The 25,371-nt window shown below is 43.5% G+C and overlaps 1 protein-coding gene and 2 long non-coding RNA genes across 3 annotated transcripts in view; 1 reads left to right on the forward strand and 2 right to left on the reverse strand.

Moving 5' to 3' along the window:
* LOC127908601 (uncharacterized) overlaps positions 1-4,806 on the forward strand; it is a 7,494-nt gene extending 2,688 nt beyond the window's left edge. The window contains exons 3-4 of the long non-coding RNA XR_008067687.1: positions 4,568-4,607; positions 4,728-4,806. This is a non-coding gene — a long non-coding RNA (uncharacterized LOC127908601). The remainder of the gene's footprint in view (positions 1-4,567; positions 4,608-4,727) is intronic.
* Positions 1-25,281, reverse strand: part of spred3 (sprouty related EVH1 domain containing 3) — a 49,839-nt gene extending 24,558 nt beyond the window's left edge. Inside the window, exons 1-4 of the mRNA XM_035759339.2 lie at positions 25,036-25,281; positions 18,304-18,469; positions 17,665-17,895; positions 9,433-9,597 (exon numbers count right to left, since the gene is read on the reverse strand). Coding sequence (XP_035615232.1) covers positions 9,433-9,597; positions 17,665-17,895; positions 18,304-18,469; positions 25,036-25,046 — 573 coding nt within the window. The 5' untranslated portion in view covers positions 25,047-25,281. The remainder of the gene's footprint in view (positions 1-9,432; positions 9,598-17,664; positions 17,896-18,303; positions 18,470-25,035) is intronic.
* LOC127908598 (uncharacterized) lies at positions 10,417-12,217 on the reverse strand. Its single transcript, XR_008067677.1, has 3 exons — positions 12,047-12,217; positions 11,291-11,386; positions 10,417-10,658 (listed from the first exon to the last, which is right to left on the reverse strand). It is a non-coding gene; the product is annotated as an uncharacterized LOC127908598 (long non-coding RNA).
* Positions 25,282-25,371: the final 90 nt, after the last annotated feature.

Genomic DNA, 25,371 nt, shown 5'->3' on the forward strand with positions numbered 1-25,371 from the left:
GTGGTGTAGTGGTAGTAGTGTGTGTTCTAGTCTTTACCTGGGCAGTAGTAGTAGTAGTAGTAGTAGTAGTGGTGGTGAGTGTGTTCTAGTCTTTACCTGGGCAGTAGTAGTAGTAGTAGTAGTAGTAGTAGTGGTGAGTGTGTTCTAGTCTTTACCTGGGCAGTAGTAGTAGTAGTAGTAGTAGTAGTGTAGTGAGTGTGTTCTAGTCTTTACCTGGGCAGTAGTAGTAGTAGTAGTAGTAGTGTAGTAGTGGTGAGTGTGTTCTAGGCTTTACCTGGGCAGTAGTAGTAGTAGTAGTAGTAGTAGTAGTAGTAGTAGTAGTAGTAGTGGTGGTGAGGTGTGCTCTAGGCTTTACCTGGGCAGTAGTAGTAGTAGTAGTAGTAGTAGTAGTAGTAGTAGTGTGTTCTTGTCTTTACCTGGGCAGTAGTAGTAGTAGTAGTGGTGAGGTGTGTCCAGTCTTTACCTGGGTAGTAGTAGTAGTAGTAGTAGTAGTAGTAGTAGTGTGTTCTTGTCTTTATCTGGGTAGTAGTAGTAGTAGTAGTAGTAGTAGTAGTAGTAGTAGTGGGTGAGGTGTGTTCTAGGCTTTACCTGGGCAGTAGTAGTAGTAGTAGTAGTAGTAGTAGTAGTAGTAGTAGTGGTGAGGTGTGTTCTAGTCTTTACCTGGGCAGTAGTAGTAGTAGTAGTAGTAGTAGTGTGTGTTCTTGTCTTTACCTGGGCAGTAGTAGTAGTAGTAGTAGTAGTGGTGAGGTGTGTTCTAGTCTTTACCTGGGTAGTAGTAGTAGTAGTAGTAGTAGTAGTAGAAGTGGTGGTGAGGTGTGTTCTAGTCTTTACCTGGGCAGTAGTAGTAGTAGTAGTAGTAGTAGTAGTGGTGGTGAGTGTGTTCTAGTCTTTACCTGGGCAGTAGTAGTAGTAGTAGTAGTAGTAGTAGTAGTTGAAGCGGTGGTGAGGTGTGTTCTAGGCTTTACCTGGGCAGTAGTAGTAGTAGTAGTAGTGGTGGTGAGGTGTGTTCTAGGCTTTACCTGGGTAGTAGTAGTAGTAGTAGTAGTAGTAGTAGTAGTAGTAGTAGTGGTGGTGAGGTGTGTTCTAGTCTTTACCTGGGTAGTAGTAGTAGTAGTAGTAGTAGTAGTAGTAGTAATAATAGTGGTGGTGAGGTGTGTTCTAGGCTTTACCTGGGCAGTAGTAGTAGTAGTAGTAGTAGTAGTAGTAGTAGTAATAATAGTAGTGGTGAGGTGTGTTCTAGTCTTTACTTGGGCAGTAGTAGTAGTAGTAGTAGTAGTAGTAGTAGTAGTAGTGGTGAGGTGTGTTCTAGTCTTTACTTGTAGTAGTAGTAGTAGTAGTAGTAGTAGTGGTGAGGTGTGTTCTAGTCTTTACCTGGGCAGTAGTAGTAGTGGTGGTGAGGTGTGTTCTAATCTTTACCTGGGCAGTAGTAGTATTAGTAGTAGTAGTAGTAGTAGTAGTGGTGGTGAGTAGTGGTGGTGGTGGTGTGTTCTAGTCTTTACCTGGGTAGTAGTAGTAGTAGTAGTAGTAGTGAGGTGTGTAGTCTTTACCTGGGCAGTAGTAGTAGTGGTGTGGTGAGTGTGTTCTAGTCTTTACCTGGGCAGTAGTAGTAGTAGTAGTAGTAGTAGTAGTAGTAGTAGTGGTGGTGAGGTGTGTTCTAGTCTTTACCTGGGTAGTAGTAGTAGTAGTAGTAGTAGTAGTAGTAGTAGTGTAGTTGTAGTCTTTACCTGGGCAGTAGTAGTAGTGTGTGGTGAGGTGTGTTCTAGTCTTTACCTGGGCAGTAGTAGTAGTAGTAGTAGTGGTGAGTGTGTTCTAGTCTTTACCTGGGCAGTAGTAGTAGTAGTAGTAGTAGTGGTGGTGAGGTGTGTTCTAGTCTTTACCGGCAGTAGTAGTAGTAGTAGTAGTAGTAGTAGTAGTGGTGGTGTGTTCTAGTCTTTACCTGGGCAGTTAGTAGGCAGTAGTAGTAGTAGTGGTGGTGAGGTGTGTTCTAGTCTTTACCTGGGTGGTAGTAGTAGTAGTAGTAGTAGTGTGTGGTGTGTTCTAGTAGTAGTAGTAGTAGTAGTGGTGAGTGTGTTCTAGTCTTTACCTGGGCAGTAGTAGTAGTAGTAGTAGTAGTAGTAGTAGTAGTGTGGTGGTGTGTGTTCTAGTCTTTACCTGGGTAGTAGTAGTAGTAATAGTAGTGGTGAGGTGTGTTCTAGTCTTTACCTGGGCAGTAGTAGTAGTAGTAGTAGTAGTAGTAGTAGTAGTGGTGAGGTGTGTTCTAGTTTTTACCTGGGCAGTAGTAGTAGTAGTAGTAGTAGTAGTAGTAGTAGTAGTAGGTGGTGAGGTGTGTTCTAGTCTTTACCTGGGCAGTAGTAGTAGTAGTAGTAGTAGTAGTAGTGGTGAGTGTGTTCTTGTCTTTACCTGGGTAGTAGTAGTGGTGGTGAGTGTGTTCTAGTCTTTACCTGGGCAGTAGTAGTAGTAGTAGTAGTAGTAGTAGTAGTAGTGGTGGTGAGGTGTGTTCTAGTCTTTACCTGGGCAGTAGTAGTAGTAGTAGTAGTGGTAGTAGTAGTAGTAGTAGTAGTGTAGTGGTGAGGTGTGTTCTTGTCTTTACCTGGGCAGTAGTAGTAGTAGTAGTGGTGTAGTGTGTTCTTGTCTTTAGTAGTAGTAGTGGTGAGGTGTGTTCTAGTCTTTACCTGGGCAGTAGTAGTAGTAGTAGTAGTAGTAGTAGTAGTGTGGTGGTGAGGTGTGTTCTAGTCTTTACCTGGGCAGTAGTAGTAGTAGTAGTAGTGGTGGTGAGGTGTGTTCTTGTCTTTACCTGGGCAGTAGTAGTAGTAGTAGTAGTAGTAGTAGTAGTAGTAGTGGTGAGGTGTGTTCTAGTCTTTACCTGGGCAGTAGTAGTAGTAGTAGTGGTGGTGGTGAGGTGTGTTCTCGTCTTTACCTGGGCAGTAGTAGTAGTAGTAGTAGTAGTAGTAGTGGTGAGGTGTGTTCTAGTCTTTACCTGGGTAGTAGTAGTAGTAGTAGTAGTAGTGGTGGTGAGTGTGTTCTTGTCTTTACCTGGGCAGTAGTAGTAGTAGTAGTAGTAGTAGTGGTGGTGAGTGTGTTCTAGTCTTTACCTGGGTAGTAGTAGTAGTAGTAGTAGTAGTAGTAGTAGTGGTGGTGTGTGTTCTAGTCTTTACCTGGGCAGTAGTAGTAGTAGTAGTAGTAGTAGTAGTAGTAGTAGTGGTGGTGGTGAGGTGTGTTCTAGTCTTTACCTGGGTAGTAGTAGTAGTAGTAGTAGTGGTGGTGAGGTGTGTTCTTGTCTTTACCTGGGCAGTAGTAGTAGTAGTAGTAGTAGTAGTGGTGAGTGTGTTCTAGTCTTTACCTGGGTAGTAGTAGTAGTAGTAGTAGTAGTAGTAGTGGTGGTGAGTGTGTTCTAGTCTTTACCTGGGCAGTAGTAGTAGTAGTAGTAGTAGTAGTGTAGTGGTGAGTGTGTGTGTGTTCTAGTCTTTACCTGGGCAGTAGTAGTAGTAGTAGTAGTAGTAGTAGTAGTAGGTGGTGGTGAGGTGTGTTCTAGTCTTTACCTGGGCAGTAGTAGTAGTAGTAGTAGTAGTAGTAGTAGTAGTAGTAGTAGTAGTAGTGGTGGTGAGGTGTGTTCTAGTCTTTACCTGGGCAGTAGTAGTAGTAGTAGTAGTAGTAGTAGTGGTGGTGGTGAGGTGTGTTCTAGTCTTTACCTGGGCAGTAGTAGTAGTAGTAGTAGTAGTAGTAGTAGTAGTAGTAGTAGTGGTGAGGTGTGTTCTAGGCTTTACCTGGGCAGTAGTAGTAGTAGTAGTAGTAGTAGTGGTGAGGTGTGTCCAGTCTTTACCTGGGCAGTAGTAGTAGTAGTAGTAGTAGTGGTAATGTGTGTTCTTGTCTTTATCTGGGTAGTAGTAGTAGTAGTAGTAGTAGTGGTGGTGAGGTGTATCCAGTCTTTACCTGGGCAGTAGTAGTAGTAGTAGTAGTGGTGAGGTGTGTCCAGTCTTTACCTGGGCAGTAGTAGTAGTAGTAGTAGTAGTAGTGGTGAGGTGTGTCCAGTCTTTACCTGGGCAGTAGTAGTAGTAGTAGTAGTAGTAGTAGTGGTGAGGTGTGTTCTAGTCTTTACCTGGGCAGTAGTAGTAGTAGTAGTAGTAGTAGTAGTAGTTGAGTGGTGGTGAGGTGTGTTCTAGGCTTTACCTGGGCAGTAGTAGTAGTAGTAGTAGTAGTAGTAGTAGTAGTAGTAGTAGTAGTAGTGGTGAGGTGTGTCCAGTCTTTACCTGGGCAGTAGTAGTAGTAGTAGTAGTAGTAGTAGTGGTGAGGTGTGTCCAGTCTTTACCTGGGCAGTAGTAGTAGTAGTAGTAGTAGAAGTAGTAGTGTAGTGGTGTGTTCTAGTCTTTACCTGGGCAGTAGTAGTAGTAGTAGTAGTAGTAGTGGTGAGGTGTGTTCTTGTCTTTACCTGGGCAGTAGTAGTAGTAGTAGTAGTAGTAGTGTAGTAGTAGTGTGTCTAGTCTTTACCTGGGTAGTAGTAGTAGTAGTAGTAGTAGTAGTAGTGGTGAGTGTGTTCTAGTCTTTACCTGGGCAGTAGTAGTAGTAGTAGTAGTAGTAGTAGTAGTAGTAGTGGTAGTAGTGGTGGTGAGGTGTGTTCTAGTCTTTATCTGGGCAGTAGTAGTAGTAGTAGTAGTAGTAGTAGTAGTAGTGGTGAGGTGTGTTCTAGTCTTTATCTGGGCAGTAGTAGTAGTAGTAGTAGTGGTGGTGAGGTGTGTTCTAGGCTTTATCTGGGCAGTAGTAGTAGTAGTAGTAGTAGTAGTAGTAGTAATGTGTGTTCTTGTCTTTATCTGGGTAGTAGTAGTAGTAGTAGTAGTAGTAGTAGTAGTAGTAGCGGTGGTGAGGTGTGTTCTAGGCTTTACCTGGGCAGTAGTAGTAGTAGTAGTAGTAGTAGTAGTAGTGGTGGTGAGGTGTGCTCTAGGCTTTACCTGGGCAGTAGTAGTAGTAGTAGTAGTAGTAGTAATGTGTGTTCTTGTCTTTACCTGGGCAGTAGTAGTAGTAGTAGTAGTGGTAGTGGTGAGGTGTGTTCTAGTCTTTACCTGGGTAGTAGTAGTAGTAGTAGTAGTAAGTGGTGGTGAGGTGTGTTCTAGGTCTTTACCTGGGCAGTAGTAGTAGTAGTAGTAGTAGTAGTGGTGGTGAGGTGTGTTCTTTCTTTACCTGGGCAGTAGTAGTAGTAGTAGTAGTAGTAGTAGTAGTAGTAGTAGTAGTGAGGTGTGTTCTAGTCTTTACCTGGGCAGTAGTAGTAGTAGTAGTAGTAGTAGTGGTGGTGAGGTGTGTTCTAGTCTTTACCTGGGTAGTAGTAGTAGTAGTAGTAGTAGTAGTAGTAGTAATAATAGTGGTGGTGAGGTGTGTTCTAGGCTTTACCTGGGCAGTAGTAGTAGTAGTAGTAGTAGTAGTAGTAGTAGTAGTAGTGGTGAGGTGTGTTCTAGTCTTTACTTGGGCAGTAGTAGTAGTAGTAGTAGTAGTAGTAGTAGTAGTAGTAATAGTAGTGGTGAGGTGTGTTCTAGTCTTTACTTGGGCAGTAGTAGTAGTAGTAGTAGTAGTAGTAGTAGTAGTAGTAGTAGTGGTGAGGTGTGTTCTAGTCTTTACCTGGGCAGTAGTAGTAGTAGTAGTAGTAGTAGTAGTAGTGGTGAGGTGTGTTCTAGTCTTTACCTGGGCAGTAGTAGTAGTGGTGGTGAGGTGTGTTCTAATCTTTACCTGGGCAGTAGTAGTAGTAGTAGTAGTAGTAGTAGTAGTAGTAGTGGTGGTAGTGGTGGTCGTGAGGTGTGTTCTAATCTTTACCTGAGCAGTAGTAGTAGTAGTAGTAGTAGTAGTAGTAGTAGTGGTGAGGTGTGTTCTAGTCTTTACCTGGGCAGTAGTAGTAGTGGTGAGGTGTGTTCTAGTCTTTACCTGGGCAGTAGTAGTCGTGGTAGTAGTAGTAGTAGTGGTGGTGTGAGTGTGTTCTAATCTTTACCTGGGTAGTAGTAGTAGTAGTAGTAGTAGTAGTAGTAGTAGTAGTGTGGTAGTAGTAGTAGTAGTAGTGGTGAGGTGTGTTCTAGTCTTTAGTGGGCAGTAGTAGTGGTGGTGAGGTGTGTTCTAGTCTTTACCTGGGCAGTAGTAGTAGTAGTAGTAGTAGTAGTAGTAGTAGTAGTAGTGTTGAGGTGTGTTCTAGTCTTTACCTGGGCAGTGGTAGTAGTAGTAGTAGTAGTAGTGTGGTGAGGTGTGTTCTAGTCTTTACCTGGGCAGTAGTAGTAGTAGTAGTGGTGGTGAGGTGTGTTCTAGTCTTTACCTGGGTAGTAGTAGTAGTAGTAGTAGTAGTGGTGTGGTGTGTTCTAAACTTTACCTGGGCAGTAGTAGTAGTGTAGTGAGTGGTGTGTGTTCTTGTCTTTACCTGGGCAGTAGTAGTAGTAGTAGTAGTAGTAGTAGTAGTAGTAGTAGTGGTGGTGAGGTGTGTTCTAGTCTTTACCTGGGTAGTAGTAGTAGTAGTAGTAGTAGTGGTGAGGTGTGTTCTAGTCTTTACCTGGGTAGTAGTAGTAGTAGTAGTAGTAGTAGTAGTGTAGTGGTGAGGTGTGTTCTAGTCTTTACCTGGGCAGTAGTAGTAGTAGTAGTAGTAGTAGTAGTAGTAGTAGTAGTAGTGGTGGTGTGTATTCTAGTCTTTACCTGGGCAGTAGTAGTAGTAGTAGTAGTAGTAGTGGTGGTGGTGAGGTGTGTCTTGTCTAGTTAGGTAGTAGTAGTAGTAGTGGTGGTGAGGTGTGTTCTAGTCTTTACCTGGGCAGTAGTAGTGTAGTAGTAGTAGTAGTAGTAGTAGTAGTAGTAGTGGTGAGGTGTGTTCTAGTCTTTACCTGGGCAGCAGTAAGTAGTACTAGTAGTAGTGTGTTCTTGTAGTAGTAGTAGTAGTAGTAGTAGTAGTAGTGGTGAGGTGTGTTCTTGTCTTTACCTGGGCAGTAGTAGTAGTAGTAGTAGGTGTGGTGTGTTCTTGTCTTTACCTGGGCAGTAGTAGTAGTAGTGAGGTGTGTTCTTGTCTTTACCTGGGCAGTAGTAGTAGTAGTAGTAGTAGTAGTAGTAGTAGTAGTGGTGGTGAGGTGTGTTCTAGGCTTTACCTGGGCAGTAGTAGTAGTAGTAGTAGTGGTGGTGAGGTGTGTTCTTGTCTTTACCTGGGCAGTAGTAGTTGTAGTAGTAGTAGTAGTAGTAGTAGTAGTAGTAGTGGTGAGGTGTGTTCTAGTCTTTACCTGGGTAGTAGTAGTAGTAGTAGTGGTAGGTGGTGAGGTGTGTTCTTGTCTTTACCTGGGCAGTAGTAGTAGTAGTAGTAGTAGTAGTAGTGGTGAGGTGTGTTCTAGTCTTTACCTGGGTAGTAGTAGTAGTAGTAGTAGTAGTGGTGGTGAGGTGTGTTCTTGTCTTTACCTGGGCAGTAGTAGTAGTAGTAGTAGTAGTAGTGGTGGTGAGGTGTGTTCTTGTCTTTACCTGGGCAGTAGTAGTAGTAGTAGTAGTAGTAGTAGTAGTAGTAGTAGTAGTGGTGGTGAGGGTGTGTTCTTGTCTTTATCTGGGCAGTAGTAGTAGTAGTAGTAGTAGTAGTAGTAGTAGTAGTAGTAGTAGTAGTAGTGGTGGTGAGGTGTGTTCTAGTCTTTACCTGGGCAGTAGTAGTAGTAGTAGTAGTAGTAGTAGTAGTAGTAGTGGTGAGGTGTGTTCTTGTCTTTATCTGGGCAGTAGTAGTAGTAGTAGTAGTAGTAGTAGTAGTAGTAGTAGTAGTAGTAGTAGTGGTGGTGAGGTGTGTTCTAGTCTTTACCTGGGCAGTAGTAGTAGTAGTAGTAGTAGTAGTAGTACCTAGTAGTAGTAGTAGTAGTAGTAGTAGTAGTGGTGAGGTGTGTTCTAGTCTTTACCTGGGTAGTAGTAGTAGTAGTAGTAGTAGTAGTAGTAGTAGTAGTAGTAGTAGTGGTGGTGAGGTGTGTTCTAGTCTTTACCTGGGCAGTAGTAGTAGTAGTAGTAGTAGTGGTGGTGTAGTAGTAGTAGTAGTAGTAGTAGTGGTGTGTGGTGAGTGTGTTCTTGTCTTTACCTGGGCAGTAGTAGTAGTAGTAGTAGTAGTAGTAGTAGTAGTAGTGGTAGTGTGTGGTGGTGAGGTGTGTTCTAGTCTTTACCTGGGCAGTAGTAGTAGTAGTAGTAGTAGTAGTAGTAGTAGTAGTAGTGTGGTGGTGAGTGGTGTAGTAGTGTGTTCTAGTCTTTACCTGGGCAGTAGTAGTAGTAGTAGTATTAGTAGTAGTAGTAGTAGTGGTGGTGGTGGTGTGTTCTTGTCTTTACCTGGGCAGTAGTAGTAGTAGTAGTAGTAGTAGTAGTAGTAGTAGTAGTAGTGGTGGTGAGGTGTGTTCTAGTCTTTACCTGGGCAGTAGTAGTAGTAGTAGTAGTAGTAGGTGGTGAGGTGTGTTCTTGTCTTTATCTGGCAGTAGTAGTAGTAGTAGTAGTAGTAGTAGTAGTAGTGGTGGTGAGGTGTGTTCTTGTCTTTATCTGGGCAGTAGTAGTAGTAGTAGTAGTAGTAGTAGTAGTAGTAGTGGTGGTGGTGGTGAGGTGTGTTCTAGTCTTTACCTGGGCAGTAGTAGTAGTAGTAGTAGTAGTAGTGTTCTTGTCTTTATCTGTGTAGTAGTAGTAGTAGTGTGTTCTTGTCTTTACCTGGGCAGTAGTAGTAGTAGTAGTAGTAGTAGTAGTAGTGGTGGTGAGGTGTGTTCTAGTCTTTACCTGGGCAGTAGTAGTAGTAGTAGTAGTAGTAGTAGTAGTAGTAGTAGTAGTAGTAGTAGTGGTGAGGTGTGTTCTTGTCTTTATCTGGGCAGTAGTAGTAGTAGTAGTAGTAGTAGTAGTAGTGGTGGTGAGGTGTGTTCTAGACTTTACCTGGGCAGTAGTAGTAGTAGTAGTAGTAGTAGTAGTAGTAGTAGTAGTGGTGGTGAGGTGTGTTCTAGTCTTTACCTGGGCAGTAGTAGTAGTAGTAGTAGTAGTAGTAGTAGTAGTAGTAGTGGTGGTGAGGTGTGTTCTAGTCTTTACCTGGGTAGTAGTAGTAGTAGTAGTAGTAGTAGTGGTGGTGAGGTGTGTTGTCTTTATCTGGGCAGTAGTAGTAGTAGTAGTAGTAGTGGTGGTAAGGTGTGTTCTAGTCTTTACCTGGGCAGTAGTAGTAGTAGTAGTAGTAGTGGTGGTGAGGTGTGTTCTTGTCTTTATCTGGGCAGTAGTAGTAGTAGTAGTAGTAGTAGTGGTGGTAGTAGTAGTAGTGGTGGTGAGGTGTATTCTAGTCTTTATCTGAGTAGTAGTAGTAGTAGTAGTAGTAGTAGTAGTAGTAGTAGCAGTGGTGGTGAGGTGTGATCTTGTCTTTATCTGGGCAGTAGTAGTAGTGGTGGTGAGGTGTGTTCTAGTCTTTACCTGGGCAGTAGTAGTAGTAGTAGTGAGGTGTGTTCTAGCCCTTACCTGGGCAGGTGTGGTGGTGGTGAGCGTGTGGGACGCTCCGAAGCTAAACTCCTCGGAGGTGGAACGTACGAAGCAGGTGGAGGAGGACTCGCTGGTTACTATGGTGACGGGCTTGGGAAGCATCTCCTTCCGGCTGTTGGAAGATGACTCACTTCCTGTATGGGACTGACATCATCAAACTACAGGTCAGAGGTCATGTAGACTGACACACACACAACAGGTAATCAGACTGCAGACCGACACACTACAGGTCAGAAATCATCAGTGGGCTGTTGTGGTGCAGGTTGAGAGCTTCAAGTACATTGGTGCCCAACAAACTATCATGGTCCAAACACACCAAGACAGTTGTGAAGAGGGCACGACAACACGTTTTCCCCCTCGGCAGACTGAAAAGATTTAGCATGGGTCCTCAGATCCTCCTGACTGGTTGCATCACCGCCTGCTACGGCAACTGCTCTGGCTCCGACTGCAAGGCGCTACAGAGGGTAGTGGGTATGGTCCAGTATATCACTGAGGCCAAGCTTCCTGCCATCCAGGACCTCTATAACAGGCGGTGTCAGAAGGAGGCCCGAAAAATGTACGAAGATTCCAGCCACCCGAGTCATAGACTGTTCTCTCTGCCCGCGCACGGCGAGCGGTACTGGAGCGCCAAGTCTAGGTCCAAAAGGCTTCTAAACAGCTTCTACCCCCAAGCCATAAGAATGCTGAACAGCCAATCAAATGGCTACCCATTTGCTGCTTCACTTTATCCCTATCTACATGTACAAATTACCTGGACTCACCTGTACCTCCAGACATTGACTCTGTACCCCCTGTATATAGTTTCATTACTAACCTGTACCTCCAGACATTGACTCTGTACCCCCTGTATATAGTCTCATTACCAACCGGTACCCCCAGACATTGACTCTGTACCCCCTGTATATAGTTTCATTACTAACCTGTACCCCTGTATATAGTCTCATTACTAGCCTGTACCCCCTGTATATAGTCTCATTACTAACCTGTACCCCTGTATATAGTCTCATTACTAACCTGTACCCCTTGTATATAGTCTCATTACAAGCCTGTACCCCCTGTATATAGTCTCATTACTAACCTGTACCCCTGTATATAGTCTCATTACTAACCTGTACCCCTTGTATATAGTCTCATTACTAACCTGTACCCCCTGTATATAGTCTCATTACTAACCTGTACCCCCTGTATATAGTCTCATTACTAACCTGTACCCCTGTATATAGTCTCATTACTAACCTGTACCCCTGTATATAGTCTCATTACTAACCTGTACCCCTGTATATAGTCTCATTACTAACCTGTACCCCCTGTATACAGTCTCATTACTAACCTGTACCCCTGTATATAGTCTCATTACTAACCTGTACCCCTGTATATAGTCTCATTACTAACCTGTACCCCCTGTATATAGTCTCATTACTAACCTGTACCCCTGTATATAGCCTCATTACTAACCAGTACCCCCTGTATATAGTCTCATTACTAACCTGTACCCCCTGTATATAGTCTCATTACTAACCTGTACCCCCTGTATATAGTCTCATTACTAACCTGTACCCCCTGTATATGGTCTCATTACTAACCTGTACCCCCTGTATATAGTCTCATTACTAACCTGTACCCCCTGTATATAGTCTCATTACTAACCTGTACCCCCTGTATATAGTCTCATTACTAACCTGTACCCCCTGTATACAGTCTCATTACTAACCTGTACCCCTGTATATAGTCTCATTACTAACCTGTACCCCTGTATATAGTCTCATTACTAACCTGTACCCCCTGTATATAGCCTCATTACTAACCAGTACCCTCTGTATATAGTCTCATTACTAACCTGTACCCCCTGTATATAGTCTCATTACTAACCTGTACCCCCTGTATATAGTCTCATTACTAACCTGTACCCCCTGTATATAGTCTCATTACTAACCTGTACCCCTGTATATAGTCTCATTACTAACCTGTACCCCCTGTATATAGTCTCATTACTAACCTGTACCCCTGTATATAGTCTCATTACTAACCTGTACCCCCTGTATATAGTCTCATTACGAACCTGTGCCCCCTGTATATAGCCTCATTACTAACCTGTACCCCTGTATATAGCCTCATTACTAACCTGTACCCATGTATATAGTCTCATTACTAACCTGTACCCCTGTATATAGTCTCATTACTAACCTGTACCCCCTGTATACAGTCTCATTACTAACCTGTACCCCTGTATATAGTCTCATTACTAACCTGTACCCCTGTATATAGTCTCATTACTAACCTGTACCCCCTGTATACAGTCTCATTACTAACCTGTACCCTGTATATAGTCTCATTACTAACCTGTACCCCTGTATATAGTCTCATTACTAACCTGTACCCCCTGTATATAGTCTCATTACTAACCTGTACCCCCTGTATATAGTTTCATTACTAACCTGTACCCCCTGTATATAGTCTCATTACTAACCTGTACCCCTGTATATAGTCTCATTACTAACCTGTACCCCTGTATATAGTCTCATTACTAACCTGTACCCCCTGTATACAGTCTCATTACTAACCTGTACCCCCTGTATACAGTCTCATTACTAACCTGTACCCCCTGTATATAGTCTCATTACTAACCTGTACCCCCTGTATATAGTCTCATTACTAACCTGTACCCCCTGTATATAGTCTCATTACTAACATGTACCCCCTGTATATAGTCTCATTACTAACCTGTACCCCCTGTATATAGTCTCATTACTAACCTGTACCCCTGTATATAGTCTCATTACTAACCTGTACCCCCATGTCAGAGCAAAAACCAAACCATGAGGTCGAAGGAATAGTCTGTAGAGCTCTGAGACAGGATTGTGTCGAGGTACAGATCTGGGGAAGGGTACCAAAAAATGTCTGCAGCATTGAAGGTTCCCAAGAACACAGTGGCCTCCATCATTCTGAAATGAAAGACTCTTCCTAGAGCTGGCCGCCCGGCCAAACTGAGCAATCGGGGGAGAAGGGCCTTGGTCAGGGAGGTGACCAAGAACCTGATGGTCACTCTGACAGAGCTCCAGAGTTCCTCTGTGGAGATGGAAGAACCTTCCAGGAGAATAACCATCTCTGCAGCACTCCACCAATCAGGCCTTTATGATAGAGTGGCCAGACAGAAGACACTCCTCAGTAAAAGGCACATGACAGCCTGAGTTTGCCAAAAGGCACCTAAAGGACTCTCAGACCATGAGAAACAAGATTCTCTGGTCTGATGAAACCAAGATTGAATTCTTTGGCCTGAACTCCCAAGTGTCACGTCTTCAGGAAACCTGGCATCCATACGGTGAAGCATGGTGGTGGCAGCATCATGTTGTCGGGATGTTTTTCAGCGGCAGGGACTGGGAGGCAGGGACTGGGAGACTAGTCAGGATCAAGGGAAAGATTAACGGAGCAAAGTACAGAGAGATCCTTGATGAAAACCTGCTCCAGAGGACTCAGGACCTCAGACTGGGGCGAAGGTTCCCCTTCCAGCAGCACAATGACCCTAAGAACACAGCCAAGACAGTGCAGAAGTGGCCTCAGAATGTCCTTGAGCGGCCCAACCAGAGCCCTGACTTTAACCCGATTGAACATCTCTGGAGAGACCTGAAAATAGCTGTGCAGCGACGCTCCCCATCCAACCTGACAGAGCTTGAAGATTTGGAGAAACTCCCCAAATACAGGTTGTGCCAAGCTTGTAGGGTCATACCCAAGAAGACTCGCAGCTGTAATCACTGCCAAAGGGATTACAGGTGCTTCAACAAAGTACTGAGTTAAAGGTCTGAATTGCTTATGTAAATGTGATAATTTCAGTTTTTTTTTTTATATATTTGCAAACATTTCTAAAAACCTGTTTTTGCTTTGTCATTATGGGGTATTGTGATGTCATTATGGGGTATTGTGATGTCATTATGGGGTATTGTGATGTCATTATGGGGTATTGTGTGTAGATTGATGAGGGGGAAAAACAACTTAATCCATTTTAGAATAAGTCTGTAACGTAACACAATGTGGATAAAGGGGTCTGAATACTTTCTGAATGAGTAGTAGCCTACATCTACCGTTAATTCCCGTTAATCTCTAATGTTTGATCATTTCTGTTAATGCATTCAATATTATTATTAGTCTTTTACCATTCTTATTGTCGGAGTGGACACATTGTTTTGCATAGATCACAACCTATGCTACACTTGTGAGAAACAAGTTTTGGTTTATTTCATTCCATTTACGAGTTTTGTAAATGTATTCAATGGTCTTCTGTTTGGAGCGCTCCCATCAATGTTGAATATGGAGACGCAACTGATTACTCATATAGAAAGTAGGCCTGGCCTGTGCCCATTTGGGGATGTCTGATAGTATTTCTGATTGCCTTAACCCACTAATGAGCTGTGGAGCTTCAAAGTATTTTGTTCTACACCTCAAAACTGCAAACAAAGTACATTTAAAAAAAAAAAAAATCATCAATTGAGAATGACAATATAATTCTTCAATGTATTTGAAAAATATTTCCAACTCTCTCTCTCTCTCTTTCGAATAACCACTCGGCGTGAAAAGGTAATAATGTAATGCTCTGATCCAGTGGAAAGGCCTTAAAATAGCTGATAACTTCCTGACACAAATAACATCCGTGTTTGTCCCCGAGCTCACCGGCACAGGAAACACTGACGGCCCAGAATATTTTATACAATGTTGCAAGTTTGCTAGCTCAAGTGTTGGTCCAGAGGGGGCAACTGCTGCTCAGTTGGTAGAGCATGGCGCTTGTAACGCCAGGGTAGTGGGTTCGATTCCCGGGACCACCCATATGTAGAATGTATGCACACATGACTGTAAGTCGCTTTGGATAAAAGCGTCTGCTAAATGGCATATATTCATATATTCATTATTCATATATTCATATATTCAGACACAGTTGATAGTTTTATACAAAGTTTGTTGCAAACAGGCCATGCGTTACCAATGTGATTTATAGGATATTTATTTTTTAAATCATATAATATTATATCTTCTAGCGGCAGGATGCAAATGTTTTTATTTGTTGGCTTTATGAAGGCTATTTTTTTAGTTTAGAAGTTACTTTTCGATTTGTATCATTTTGATTTTGATAGAATGTAGATTTAACCACACGATAATGATTTTGAGATACAAAGACTATTCGAAAGAAAAATGTGCATATGTGAAAATCATAACTGGCATGCAAATCGGTATAAATGGTAGGATAAATTGGCAAATGGAAAAGGTTTCCGGCCGTCGGTGTAGCCTATTACCGGCAACTTCAGCAGAATGACAGAATCTGAAAAGACCACCAGCAGCAAAATGGTGGTCGGGAACAGGTTTATTCCTCCTATCTTGATCTCTGTCTCCCTTTTGAGTCATTTGCGTGTCTTAATCATTTAATCAAACAGCGTGCTTAAAGCATTTTCCAATTAATCAATTAAAGCACCTGCCCGCCTGTCCGGCATCACTACTCTGGACTAGAGGTCGACTGATTAATCGGAATGGCCGATTTCAAGTTTTCAACAATCAGAAATCGTTATTTTTGGACACTGATTTGGCAGATTTTATTCCAGCTTTATTGAACTAGGCAAGTCAGTTAAGAACACATTCTTATTTTCAATGACGGCCTAGGAACGGTGGGTTAACTGCCTTGTTCAGGGTGCAGAATGACAGATTTTTACCTTGTCAGCTCGGGGGATCCAATCTTGCAACCTTACAGTTAACTAGTCCAACGCTGTAACCACCTGATTACATTGCACTCCACGAGGAGACTGCCTGTTACGCAAATGCAGTAAGAAGCCAAGGTAAGTTGCTAGCTTGCATTAAACTTATCTTATAAAAAACAATCAATCATAATCACTAGTTATAACTACACATGGTTGATGATATTACTAGTTTATCTAGCGTGTAATCTAGCATATAATCGATGCAACACAGGGGGATGATTTAACAAAAGCGCATTTGCGAAAAAAGCCCTTTCTTTTACTTTCTTCTCCAACACTTTGTTTTTGCATTATTTAAACCAAATTGAACATGTTTCATTATTTATTTGAGGCTAAATTGATTTTTATTGATGTATTATATTAAGTTAAAATAAGTGTTCATTCAGTATTGTTGTAATTGTCAATATTACAAAGAAAAAAAAATTAAACGTCCGATTCATCGGTATCGGCATTGAAAAAGCATAATCGGTCGACATCGATCGCTGCCTGCACCCCGCCCACCCGCCCACCCGTCCACCCGTCCAGCATCACTACTCTGGACGGCTCTGACTTAGAATACGTGGACAACTACAAATACCTAGGTGTCTGGTTAGACTGTAAACTCTCCTTCCAGACTCACATCAAACATCTCCAATCCAAAATTAAATCTAGAATCGGCGTCCTATATCGCAACAAAGCATCCTTCACTCATGCTGCCAACATACCCTCGTAAAACTGACTATCCTACCGATCCTCGACTTCGGCGATGTCATTTACAAAATGAGGCAGTTAACCCAACACTACTCAGCAAATTGGATGCAGTCTATCACAGTGCCATCCGTTTTGTCACCAAAGCCCCATACACTACCCACCACTGTAGGCTCTCGTTGGCTGGCCCTCGCTTCATACTCGTCGCCAAACCCACTTGCTACAGGTTATCTACAAGTCTCTGCTGGGTAAAGCCCCGCCTTATCTCAGCTCACTGATCACCATAGCAGCACCCACTCGTAGCACGCGCTCCAGCAGGTATATCTCACTGGTCACCCCCAAAGCCAATTCCTCCTTTGGTCGCCTTTCCTTCCAATTCTCTGCTGCCAATGACTGGATCGAACTGCAAAAAATCTCTGAAGCTGGAGACTCTTACCCCCCTCACTAGCTTTAAGCACCAGCTGTCAGAGCAGCTCACAGATCACTGCACCTGTACATAGCCCATCTGTAAATAGCCCATCCAACTACCTCATCCCCATACTGTTTTTATTTATTTATCTTGCTCCTTTGCACCCCAGTGTCTCTACTTGCACATTCATCTTCTGCACATCTATCATTCCAGTGTTTAATTGCTATATTGTAATTACTTTGCCACTATGGCCTATTTATTATCTTAACTCATTTACACTCACTGTATATAGACTTTTTGTTTTCTTTTTTCTACTGTATTATAATAATAATAATAATATATGCCATTTAGCAGACGCTTTTATCCAAAGCGACTTACAGTCATGTGTGCATACATTCTACATATGGGTGGTCCCGGGAATCGAACCCACTACCCTGGCGTTACAAGCGCCATGCTCTACCAACTGTGCTACAGAAGGACCATGACATGTTTGTTCATTGTAGCTCTGTGTTGTTGTTTACTCCATGTGTAGCTCTGTGTTGTTGTTTACTCCATGTGTAGCTCTGTGTTGTTGTTTACTCCATGTGTAGCTCTGTGTTGTTGTTGTTTACTCCATGTGTAGCTCTGTGTTGTTGTTGTTTACTCCATGTGTAACTCTGTGTTGTTGTTTACTCCATGTGTAACTCTGTGTTGTTGTTTGTGTCGAACTGCTTTGCTTTATCTTGGCCAGGTCGCAGTTGCAAATGAGAACTTGTTCTCAACTAGCCTACCTGGTTAAATAATGGTGAAATAAAAAATAAAATACATTTTACAAGCTCAGTCACACCTTGTGTGTGTCTTTTTAATCAAATTGACTATCTTTGAACATTTCGGCCAATCAACCAGTCGATCACTTTCGCAGTGAAAAGGCAAACGGAGATCTACCGCTCAGAATTTTGATGACTCACTTCCTGTATGGGACTGACATCATCAAACTACAGGTCAGAGGTCATGTAAGACTGACACACTACATACAGGTCATCAGAGATCATGTAGATCATCATGACATCATACATAATGACACACACTACAACTCCTAGAAATATAATCTAGATATTTAGAAAGATTATATTTGTATGCTTACAGCTCATCGCACCACAGTCTGAGACAGACTACACATCCATGTACAGTCTATTCTCAGTACATGATCCAGGACCGACACAATCATACGACCGTCTTGATCCAGGACCGACAGAGAGTGAACAACACAATCTCTGTATGTCCCCGCCCACTGATTATTAATTGAACCAATCACATTCGTTCTACCCTCAGAACAATCCTAGGTCTGATCCTAGATCTGATCTGATCCTAGATATGTGTGTATAAAAGGATAAAGCCACTCACTGCTTGACCATCGTCCTCAGTGTCGCCCTCTTCAGGCGTGGAGGAGGAAGGAGATTCAGAGCCGCGGTCCAGCTTATCGATGACCGCTTGTAGGCCGCGCTCGAAGGAGATGGCGTCAGCAGGACTCTGGAACGTCAGGCCAAACTTACGTTCCTCCACGCGCCAGTGATGAAAGATAGGGTTCACTTTGTTGTAGACCAGCCCCTTCTGCACAGCACACTCCAGCACCGGCTATATATATATACACACACACACACACACACACACACACACAGGGATGTAGAAGGGATCACTGCACCAACGATCCACGGTCCTCCAAAAACAAGAGCTCCCACAAATAATAATATAATATATGCCATTTAGCGGACGCTTTTATCCAAAGCGACTTACAGTCATGTGTGCATACATTCTACGTATGGGTGGTCCCGGGAATTGAACCCTACCCTGGCGTTACAAGCGCCATGCTCTACCAACTGAGCTACAGAAGGACCACAAAACGCTGTACCATATCGTTAGGGTTAGCACATGAAGACATTAGTCAAATACTTTATACTTTCACTGTGTTTGATTTGGTTTTCCTCAAACACAGGAACCAATATGGACTAGTCCTCAGGTGGCGGGCGTGACACACAGACTCACTGCTCGGTCGCGTAGCCGCTCTCCACGTACAATGTACTCTCTCCGCCCCCTGCCTTCATGGCTCCTCCCCTTACATATTACCACGTGACTGAGGCCGCCGCCCCCCAGGGGTACCCAGCCTCCACTGGAGTCGTCACGTGTCATCACCACGGCTCTAACACGCACACTGAGGAGAGACGACAGGAGATTAGACAGGAGATTAGACAGGAGATTAGACGACACAATGATACACACACTGAGGAGAGACGACGAGATTAGACAGGAGATTAGACAGGAGATTAGACAGGAGATTAGACCACACAATGATACGCACACTGAGGAGAGACGACAGGAGATTAGACAACACAATGACACACACACGCACACTGAGGAGAGACGACAGGAGATTAGACCACACAATGATACACACACGCACACTGAGGAGAGACGACAGGAGATTAGACAGGAGATTAGACAGGAGATTAGACAGGAGATTAGACCACACAATGATACACACACTGAGGAGAGACGACAGGAGATTAGACAGGAGATTAGACAGGAGATTAGACAGGAGATTAGACGACACAATGATACACACACTGAGGAGAGACGACAGGAGATTAGACAGGAGATTAGACAGGAGATTAGACCACACAATGATACACACACTGAGGAGAGACGACAGGAGATTAGACAGGAGATTAGACAGGAGATTAGACAGGAGATTAGACCACACAATGATACACACACGCACACTGAGGAGAGACGACAGGAGATTAGACCACACAATGATACACACACTGAGGAGAGACGACAGGAGATTAGACAACACAATGACACACACACGCACACTGAGGAGAGACGACAGGAGATTAGACCACACAATGATACACACACGCACACTGAGGAGAGACGACAGGAGATTAGACCACACAATGATACACACTGACAGGAGATTAGACAGGAGATTAGACAGGAGATTAGACCCACACAATGATACACACACTGAGGAGAGACGACAGGAGATTAGACAGGAGATTAGACAGGAGATTAGACAGGAGATTAGACCACACAATGATACACACACTGAGGAGAGACGACAGGAGATTAGACAGGAGATTAGATTAGACACTGAGGAGATTAGACCACACAATGATACACACACTGAGGAGAGACGACAGGAGATTAGACAGGAGATTAGACAGGAGATTAGACCACACAATGATACACACACGCACACTGAGGAGAGACGACAGGAGATTAGACAACACAATGATACACACACTGAGGAGAGACGACGAGATTAGACAGGAGATTAGACAACACAATGATACACACACGCACACTGAGGAGACCACACAGGAGATGATACACACAATGATACACACACTGAGGAGAGACGACGAGATTAGACAGGAGATTAGACAACACAATGATACACACGCGCACACTGAGGAGAGACGACGAGATTAGACAGGAGATTAGACCACACAATGATACACACACTGAGGAGAGACGACGAGATTAGACAGGAGATTAGACAGGAGATTAGACAACACAATGATACACACGCGCACACTGAGGAGAGACGACGAGATTAGACAGGAGATTAGACAGGAGATTAGACGACACAATGATACACACACGCACACTGAGGAGAGACGACAGGAGATTAGACCACACAATGATACACACACTGAGGAGAGACGACGAGATTAGACAGGAGATTAGACAACACAATGATACACACACGCACACTGAGGAGAGACGACGAGATTAGACAGGAGATTAGACCACACAATGATACACACACTGAGGAGAGACGACGAGATTAGACAGGAGATTAGACAACACAATGATACACACGCGCACACTGAGGAGAGACGACGAGATTAGACAGGAGATTAGACCACACAATGATACACACACTGAGGAGAGACGACGAGATTAGACAGGAGATTAGACAGGAGATTAGACAACACTATGATACACACGCGCACACTGAGGAGAGACGACGAGATTAGACAGGAGATTAGACAGGAGATTAGACCTCACAATGATACACACGCGCACACTGAGGAGAGACGACGAGATTAGACAGGAGATTAGACAACACAATGATACACACGCGCACACTGAGGAGAGACGACGAGATTAGACAGGAGATTAGACCACACAATGATACACACACTGAGGAGAGACGACGAGATTAGACAGGAGATTAGACCACACAATGATACGCACACTGAGGAGAGACGACAGGAGATTAGACAACACAATGACACACACACGCACACTGAGGAGAGACGACAGGAGATTAGACCACACAATGATACACACACGCACACTGAGGAGAGACGACAGGAGATTAGACCACACAATGATACACACGCACTGTACTGAACACACACATTCAAATACCATACACAAACATTTATGCACAAATGAATTTATACACACACACAGTTGGAAAGGAGAGAAACCATTAGAAACACGACCCCCCCTTATGTAATACAATGTGATTGTCTTTACAAAAGGTACAACTGGTCAAACATGAAATGAACCGAGTAGGAAAGTTCTTACAAGTACATACCTATTTTAACAAATTAATAAGCATTCATATGCAGAGAGATGAGGCAGAGAGATAGTAAGGCAGAAAGATATAGAGAAATAGACAGAGATAGTAAGGAAGAGAGATATAGACAGAGAGAGATAGTAAGGAAGAGAGATATAGACAGAGAGAGATAGTAAGGAAGAGAGTAAGGCAGAGAGATAATGAGGCAGAGAGATAGTAAGGCAGAAAGAGATAGTGAGGAAGAGAGTAAGGCATAGAGATATAGACAGAGAGAGATAGTAAGGAAGAGAGTAAGGCAGAGAGATTTAGACAGAGAGAGATAGTAAGGAAGAGAGTAAGGCAGAGAGATTTAGACAGAGAGAGACTCTCTTCCTTACTATCTCTCTCTGTCTAAATCTCTCTGCCTTACTCTCTTCCTTACTATCTCTTTCTGTCTATATCTCTCTGCCTTACTACCTCTCTGCCTCTATATCTCTCTGCCTTACTCTCTTCCTTACTATAAGGCAGAGAGATATAGAGGCAGAGAGGTAGTAAGGCAGAGAGATATAGAGGTAGTAAGGCAGAGAGATATAGAGGCAGAGAGGTAGTAAGGCAGAGAGATATAGACAGAGAGATAGTAAGGAAGAGAGTAAGGCAGAGAGATAATGAGGCATAGAGATAGTAAGGAAGAGAGTAAGGCAGAGAGATAGTAAGGAAGAGAGTAAGGCAGAGAGATATAGACAGAGAGAGATAGTAAGGAAGAGAGTAATGCAGAGAGATAGTGAGGCAGAGAGGTAGTAAGGCAGAAAGATATAGAGAAATAGACAGAGATAGTAAGGAAGAGAGATATAGACAGAGAGAGATAGTAAGGAAGAGAGTAAGGCAGAGAGATAGTGAGGCAGAGAGATAGTAAGGCAGAAAGATATAGAGAAATAGACAGAGAGATAGTAAGGCAGAGAGATATATACAGAGAGAGATAGTAAGGCAGAAAGAAATATATAGACAGAGATATAGACAGATAGAGAGATGGAGAGCGACAGAAAGAGAGAGCGACAGACAGGCAGAAAGAGAGCGCGAGAGACAGAGATTATAGACAGAGAGATTATTGACAGAGAGATGGAGAGCGACAGGAAGATGGAGAGCGACAGAGAGAGAGTGACAGAGAGAGAGAGAGAGAGAGAGAGAGAGAGAGAGCAACAGACAGGCAGAGAGAGAGAGCGAGCGAGAGACAGATTATAGACAGAGAGATTATAGACAGAGAGAGAGATTATGGACAGAGAGAGAGATTATAAACAGAGAGAGATATTATAGACAGAGAGAGATTATAGACTGAGAGAGAGATTATGGACAGAGAGAGATTATAGAGAGAAAGAGAGAAAGCGACGGGCATAAAGTTTATAGACAGGCAGAGATTTTAAGGTAGAGAGAGCGACAGAGAAAGATTATAGACAGGCAGAGAGAGAGAGAGCGACAGACAGAGATATTATAGACAGGTAGAGAGATTATAGACAGGCAGAGAGATTATAAGGAAGAGAGAGAGAGCGACAGACAGAGAGATTATTAGATTATAGACAGGCGGTGAGAGAGAGAGCGACAGGCAGAGAGAGAGAGCGACAGGCAGAGAGAGAGAGAGAGAGAGAGCGACAGGCAGAAAGAGAGAGAGAGTGAGAGTGAGCGACAGGCAGAGAGAGAGAGAGAGAGAGAGAGACAGGCAGAGAGAGACAGGAGAGAGAGAGACAGGAGAGAGAGTGAGCGACAGGCAGAGAGAGACAGTGAGCGACAGACAGGCAGACAGGCAGACAGAGACAGAGAGAGTGAGAGTGAGCGACAGGCAGACAGAGACAGAGAGAGAGAGTGAGCGACAGGCAGACAGAGAGAGAGAGAGAGAGAGTGAGCGACAGGCAGACAGAGACAGAGAGAGAGAGTGAGCGACAGGCAGACAGAGAGAGAGGAGAGAGAGAGACAGGCAGAGAGAGTGAGACAGGCAGAGAGAGTGAGTGACAGGCAGACAGAGACAGGAGAGAGAGAGACAGGAGAGAGAGTGAGCGACAGGCAGAGAGAGACAGTGAGCGACAGACAGGCAGACAGAGAGAGCGACAGGAGAAAGAGATAGAAAGACAGGCAGAGAGAGAGAGAGAGAGAGAGAGAGAGAGAGAGAGACAGGAGCGAGGCAGAAAGAGATAGAAAGACAGGCAGAGAGAGAGAGAGAGAGAGTGAGCGACAGGCAGAGAGAGACAGGAGAGAGAGAGAGAGTGAGCGACAGGCAGAGAACATACAATCATGTTACAAATTACAACATAATCATGCTATGGTCTGTTGACACTGGCTATGATGTCAAGCGTCACTTAAAAATGTATATAAAATATATATATTTAAACTAGTAATACTACTAATATATTTATTTAACTAGGCCAGTCAGTTCAGAACAAATTCTTATTTATTTTAGACGGCCTCTACACCGGCCAAACCCAGACAACACTGGGCCAATTGTGCGCCGCCCTATGGGACTCCCAATCACGGCCGGTTGTGATACAGCCTGGATTCAAACCAGGGTGTCTGTAGTTATGCCTCAAGCACTGAGATGCAGTGTCTCAGACCGCTGTGTCACTCCCGGAAACCTAACTGTTTTATCAACATCCTTCTCATGTTTCAAAACGTGAAGATTATTATTTTATTTATTTTAAAGCACTCCTCCATCTTAAATGTTTGTATTTGTAGTCGTGATGTTTGTCTATATTTCCTGACTTCAGTAGATCTACTCCTATAGAAACATAGCAGAACCACACTACAGGACTATGAGCCCCACCGTAGATATCAGTGTTAGGAAGGACGGAAGCAGACAGGTTTTTATAATGGACGGTCACGTGAACAAGGTAAATCTAATCTCGCCTCGGATGTGATGACTGCACCAATGAACACAGAACAGTTGGGACTGAATATTATATTATTATACAGCAACAAAAAATATATAAAAAAATAAACCATATCAGGGTTTGTTTTAGAACGACCACGACTCTTATTCCTGAGTAATGAAGTGTCACGGGGGAAATGTCACGGAATGAAAGACATATCGAGGCAGGGCGAGAATGACCGAATGGGAGGTGGGAGCAAGAATTGTTTTCCCAGATGTATCAATGAACGCGCCCATTCGCCATCCGAGCGAGGCCCTGTACCTCGCAACACAAGCCTCTCCTTCTCTAGTCCGCCAGATGCACAATGAATGACTGTTTTAAATTCCATCACCGTGGATCGACAGAACTGCGAAGACACGGGCATCATATCGTTACATTTGTATTACATAGGATTCCCATTATTGTTGCAATAATTGTAAAAACATTGCGTTCTCCTCTCACCCCCTACTGCCTGCTCATCACACACTGCGCTGCTATACGCACTCGCTCGCTAACACATCCTGATATTCCTTATTTTATGAATGAAATACAATAGAAAACACAGTGATTTAAACCGATGTGCAATATCTCGAAGGGAAAAATGCAATCGTTTGGGAAAAAAAGGAGAGATGAGTGGGTGCGAGGATAGAAAGAGGGAGCGATAGATGGGGGAGGGGGCGACGAGAAAAGGGAAGGAGAGGAGGGGTTGAGGAAGAGGACGAGAGAAAAATCACATTTCATTCATAAAGTTGTGCTTTAAAAATCATAATGAAACCCGAGACGCGTTGATAAAAAAATCCCATCGCCAACATCCCTCCCTAGGTTTACCGGATCCTGTGTCTGTGAATGAGAGCTTGGCCAAAGCTCGCCATATTTTGTCAATTTCTTCCAACACATTTTACACATTGACTGATTTATTTAACCGTTAAATAGAAGTCCTCGCCACTGCGTGACTATTACCTGGTATTTCTCACAGTGGGTTTTTATCATTCGATTAGAAGCCGTGTTGTCTTTGATAAGGTATTGAATCCTGTCTTTACACCGTTTAAATATTGTAGCCCCCAATGTAACCCTAATCATATATACATATTTAGCACATATTTGCTTGAATATATCGGGAATGTGATGTATACTGTTGATTCAAGACTACGTAATGGTGTTTATCCTCAACTATATCAATAGACTGTACCTTTGTCTATCCTGAGGCTGCCTTCTTGTGTAACATCGGTGTTTATCAGAGATTAATGTAATGACCAAGCTAAATTGATTTCGTGTAATATTGTATGAAATAAAATGATAAGGACTTACTCGCCCTCCATGTCTCGGTGTAGCCGCTGCTTCGAGCTCCCTGCCCCGGTATCCCTGTCCTTTAGATCCCCCTTCGCCAGAACACACACGCGGACACTCACAGCCTCACTCTGTCACTCTCTCGTTCTATCTCACTCTCTGCTCTCATTTTCTAATCCTTGTCTCTCTCTCTCTCCACCTTTACGTCGTTTCTGTGTATCAGGATGGACTTGGGTTGCAGCAGCCATTTTCCGCTGGCAGCAGCGGTAGCATCCTCCCTCCCTCTTTCTCTAAATCACTCCCTCCCTCACCCGTTCTCTAAATCACTCCCTCCCTCACCCGTTCTCTAAATCACTC

This window comes from Oncorhynchus keta, chromosome 1 (assembly GCF_023373465.1).
Source record: "Oncorhynchus keta strain PuntledgeMale-10-30-2019 chromosome 1, Oket_V2, whole genome shotgun sequence".
Classification (NCBI taxonomy): Eukaryota; Metazoa; Chordata; class Actinopteri; order Salmoniformes; family Salmonidae; genus Oncorhynchus; species Oncorhynchus keta.